General features: G+C 48.2%; 1 protein-coding gene across 1 annotated transcript; it reads right to left on the bottom strand.

The window, feature by feature from the left end:
- Positions 1-2,566: 2,566 nt before the first annotated feature.
- Positions 2,567-4,497, bottom strand: LOC106359243. The gene is made up of 2 exons (XM_013798971.2): positions 4,344-4,497; positions 2,567-4,137 (listed from the first exon to the last, which is right to left on the bottom strand). Exons 1-2 carry the CDS (start codon positions 4,495-4,497, stop codon positions 2,567-2,569), a joined length of 1,725 nt encoding a protein of 574 aa, XP_013654425.2.
- Positions 4,498-4,812: the final 315 nt, after the last annotated feature.

Raw genomic sequence — 4,812 nt, 5'->3', positions numbered from 1 at the left:
AAGGGACTGCTCCCATGTCGTGAATCCAGGGTCTTCCTAGGATCATGTTGTATGCTGATTGACTGTCGACGACCAGGAACTTGGTAGACATGTTGATCCCTTCAGCTTACACTGGGAGAGTGACCTCTCCGGCTGTTTGCTTGACTTCGCCGCTGAATCCGATGAGTGGAGTTATTTTGCGCGTCAGGGCGCTCTCCTCCAGCCCTAGGTCCTGGTAAGCAGTCTGGAAGATGATGTTGCTGGAGGTACCATTGTCCACTTGTTAGGAGATTTTTGTGTAGGATCTTTTAGAGTACTATGGAACCATGGATAAGCTGGGTTTCGTATAGATTTATAGGTATTTCGTAAGAGTTTATGAGAGACTAGAGAAAAAGAGACTTGAAGAGATCTTTATTGAGTGGACAAGCAAGGATTACAAGTATTTTTGGTATGAACCCTAACCCTAGCCGTCTAAGTATAATCTCTAAGCCTCAAAGTGTCGATCCCTTATTCTAGGGTTTGGGTTCCCTTTATATAGTCATCTATAGGCCGGTTCTTGTCGGTTGGAGTAGATGGAAGTCTTCCAATGGAAGATTCCCCTTATCGGCAATTTTCCTTTTCTTGGAGCTGGAGGCGGTTCCTGGAACCGATATCGGGGTACTCGATACTGGGGACCCAGAACGTTTCTGGAACGGGGATCCGGAGATCAGGATCCTGCCTGGGGCTCGGAGGAAAATGATACCTGAGTATTTTTCCCCAACAGTTTGCCCCTTATTTCCGATTTTGTCATCGATTTCGGCGAATAACCTGTGCACTCAAGTCAACCGGGGTTGCTCATTCTCAGTAGGTATCCCTCGGGCAGGACAGCATTCCAGGAGCTCATATTTTGGGTTCTTCGTAGGCTAGAATTTCTTCTTCGGATCCAAGTGAGAGACGGTTTCTCTGTAGAGGACCCAGCCTTGGTAGTGTTTCTTCAGATTCTTTGAATCTGCCATGGAGGATAGAGTCTGGAGTTTCGATGATCTCTTCCGGAGATTCTTGAGATCCGATATCTTGAAGAGGACATCTCCGGCCTTTATTCCTCTTCACAGAATTTTCTTTCTCGCCGCGTATTCCTTTTTTTGCGAAGATCGTCCTTTCATTTTCTTCCAGTCCTGGCCACTTTTGAGGATCCTTCAGAATATCGGACAATATGAATATTTCCTTTTTTCAGCTCTAGGGGAAGAGAAACTTGGTGTATATAAATATTTGTAACGCATCCGAGTAGCTCCAACCCGTCTTGAGCTTCTGATCTTCTGAGATGAATACCGATACCTCAGCTTTCTCGTCGTCGTTCGTGGGTGGACGTACAAGACCGCGTCGTCTCTCCGCCGACCCTTTCTCATCTCCTACCTCCGTCTGGGGAGAGATTTCGGAAGCTGATAATGAGGCAGTTCCGATGGCACCCCTGAGGAAGCGTTGCTCCTACTTCCTCGATGATGGCCCGCGTTCCGAGATCCAGGAGGAGAGCCTTATCAATATCCGGAAGAAGTTTGCGATTCCTCCCTCGGTGGTGATGAGATGTCCTTCCGAGTTTGAACGGGCTACGGATGGAGGATCTGATGAGGTAGCAATCTATGAAGCGTATCTGGAGGCAGGTTTCCGAGTTGGCATCCCCTCTATCGTTGCCGAGGCTTCTTCATTCTTTGGGTTTTGTCCTTCTCAGCTTACTCCACTGACCTGGAGAACTCTAATGGCTATTCAAGTTCTTGGGGAATTTCATGGCTTTATCGTTGGAGTACATGAGATCTTGTACTCCTACTATTTCGCTCCATTTGTCAGCAAGCCGGGATTCTATCACCTTCGGTCTCGCGATGGTACTCCTTTGGCAGAGGAGCCTTCAAGGGGAATCAAGAGTAACTATCTCTTTGGAGACGATTGGGACAAACGGTATTTACTTTTGAAGATTCCTGGATCGTCTCCATATCCTTCGTTTTGGCGTACCGTGGGTAAGTTACCTTCTTCATCTTGTTTTTGCCGCTTGTCCAGAACTGATGTTTTATTATGATGACAGATGTAGCTCGTCCACCGCCATCGTCACGTAGTTTAGATTACTTCCCTCCTTCTAGCGCCAAACTGTTAGGGGATTTTTGTGTAGGATCTTTTAGAGTACTACGGAATGATGGATAAGCTGGGTTTCATATAGATTTATAGGTATTTCGTAAGTGTTTATGAGAGATTAGAGAAAAAGAGACTTGAAGAGATCTTTATTGAGTGGACAAGCAAGGATTACAAGTATTTTTGGTATGAACCCTAACCCTAGCTGTCTAAGTATAATCTCTAAGTCTCAAAGTGTCGATCCCTTATTCTAGGGTTTGGGTTCCCTTTTTATAGTCGTCTATAGGTCGGTTCTTGTCGGTTGGAGTAGATGGAAGTCTTCCATATTCGGAAATATGGAAGTTTCCCTTATCGGTAATTTGCCTTTTCTTGGAGGTGGAGGCTGTTCCTGGAACCGATGCCGGGGTACTCGATACTGGGGACCCAGAACGTTTCTGGAATGGGGATCCAGAGATCAGGATCCTGCCTGGGGCTCAGAGGAAAATGATACCTAAGTATTTTTCCCCAACACCACTAGTATTCTTTTTACAAAGCAGTTTTCTATGGTGAGCGAGATGACAAGGGCATCGTGGTGGGGAGCCAGGATCTTCTCTTGCTCCTTAGCCATGAAGCTTATTTTGTCGGTACCAAGGAGCAAGCGCTTTGGTTTGGTTGTCTCCAGGCTGTGCTTGGCGTTGCGGGTGCTTTTCTTGGCAGCTGCATGACTCACACCGCTTATCTCTGAACTTCCGGATATGACATGGATCACTCGGTCCTGGCGAGGTGGTGAGGCGGGTATAGCTCCAGCGGATTTCACCGGCACCTCTTTATTTAGATGGTTTTTGGCTTTCTCTGAGAGGAATTCCCAGAGCTGCCTCTTTTGGAGTAGTTCATTGACCTCGATCCTTAGAGCGACGCAGTCTTCAGTTTTGTGACCGTGGTCACAATGGAAGTCGCACCAGAGGCCAGGGTTCCGGAACGAGTCAGGTGCCTTCATCTTTTGAGGCCACTTGACCTGTTGGCCCATCTGCCTCAAGATGTTGACTAGCTCCGGTGTGGATATCGAGAGATGGGAGATGCCGGGCCAAGTGGATACTGACATTTCTTCTTCCTTTTCCAGGGGTCGGTACTGGAACCTGCCCCGGTTTCTGTTCCCGGAGTCCTTGGTCGCTCTTTGGGAGGAACTTTCATCCCGATTTCCTTGATCCGATCGGGCCAACTTTTGGTCCTGCTTCGGCTGGGCCTTAGCACGGCTAGCGACGTCTTCTTCCCACTTCACTTGCGCCCAGGCTCGGGATAACACGTCTTCCATGGTCTTGTAGGGATACATGGTAAGTTCTTTGTAGAGGCCCCCGTCTGGAAGCCGGCCCCTTTTGAAGGCAGAGATCGCGGTAAGAATGCTGCACTCGGGAAATGCCACCTTTTCTTGGTGTAAGCGGGCTATGTAATCTCGCAGGGGTTCTACCCGATGCTGAAGAATCTCGTAGAGACCGTCTGATGTCTTCTCCAGGCTCCTACTACTTGCGAATTGCTCCACAAGTTTGTCGCTGAGGCTCCCAAAAGAGTGTATGGACCTGGTGGGTAGGTTGATGTACCATTCTAGGGCAGGTCCTATCAGAGTGGAGCCAAAGCCTTTGCACATTGTAGCCTCGCGGGATTCTTTTGGAAGCGCAACCGCGAGCATCTGTTGCTTGTATTGAGCGATAAGATCGTCGGGGTCGCCCGTGCCATCGTACATCTTTATGCTGGGGAAGGAAAACTTCCTAGGCATCTTGACCAAGGCGATTCCTTCCACGAAAAGGGTATCTGCGTAGGAGTCTGGGTTACTCCTTCGGATTGGGGGAGCTACTCCTGGTAGGCGTTCAACCATGGACTGTATGGCGTCAAATCTCTTGGAGAACATCTTCTCGAGATAGGCAGTCATAGAGGACTCCGTCGCTGATATTTTTTCAGGTGTCTCCTTATCAGATTCTGGCTCGGAATCACTCTCCTCCAGGTTGTGGACTTGAGGATTCTCGGCCCCTTCACGCGTTGCCCCGGCTACGCCTGCCTGACCCAGAAGCTGGATCGGTCGTACCCTCTCTGGAGTTAGGAGTATTTAGGTTCCCCATGGGTCAAACCTGGGTGTTGAAATGACGCTTCTTGTTGCCTGCCATGATGCGGGCTTGGTTTTGATCCTGGAGGACCGTATTCTCTGACTGCAACTGGCTGAGCATCTCGGTGCTTTGCTCCAGCTGTTTAGAGTATTCGTCGAGTTTCTCCTTCAGACTGTAGACTTCTCTTCAGACTCTGGACATCTGAAGAGAGGTTAGGGTTTTCCTCGGTTGCCTCCCGAGTTCGGTTCATCTCGGTTATTTGGCTCTGCATGCCGTCAACTTGCTTCTGGAGTTCAGCTAACATTTGAGCATCGTCGGATGGCTCGTTATGCTCGTCCACCGTCATCGTCACGTTGTTTGATTACTCCCCTCCTTCTAGCGCCAAACTGTTAGGGGATTTTTGTGTAGGCTCTTTTAGAGTACCACAGAACGATGGATAAGCTAGAGAATCGTTTGTGTTTTAAGTAGGTTTGTATGTTTCGTGAAGATTTGGGTAAAGTAACGAGTAGATAGGCTTAAAGAAATGTTTTATTAGGTAGAACAAGCGAGAGTAAACAAGGTTACAAAGTATTAGGTAAGAACCTTAATTCTAGATGTCTAACCCTAGTCTTTAAGCCTTGGAGAAGTCGATCCCTTGCTTTTGGGACTTAGGAGCCCTTAT

The sequence above is a fragment of the Brassica napus genome, chromosome C9, assembly GCF_020379485.1.
Source record: "Brassica napus cultivar Da-Ae chromosome C9, Da-Ae, whole genome shotgun sequence".
NCBI lineage: Eukaryota > Viridiplantae > Streptophyta > Magnoliopsida > Brassicales > Brassicaceae > Brassica > Brassica napus.
The sequence above is the reverse complement of the archived record's forward strand: the minus strand, read 5'-3'. Positions and strand labels throughout refer to the sequence as shown.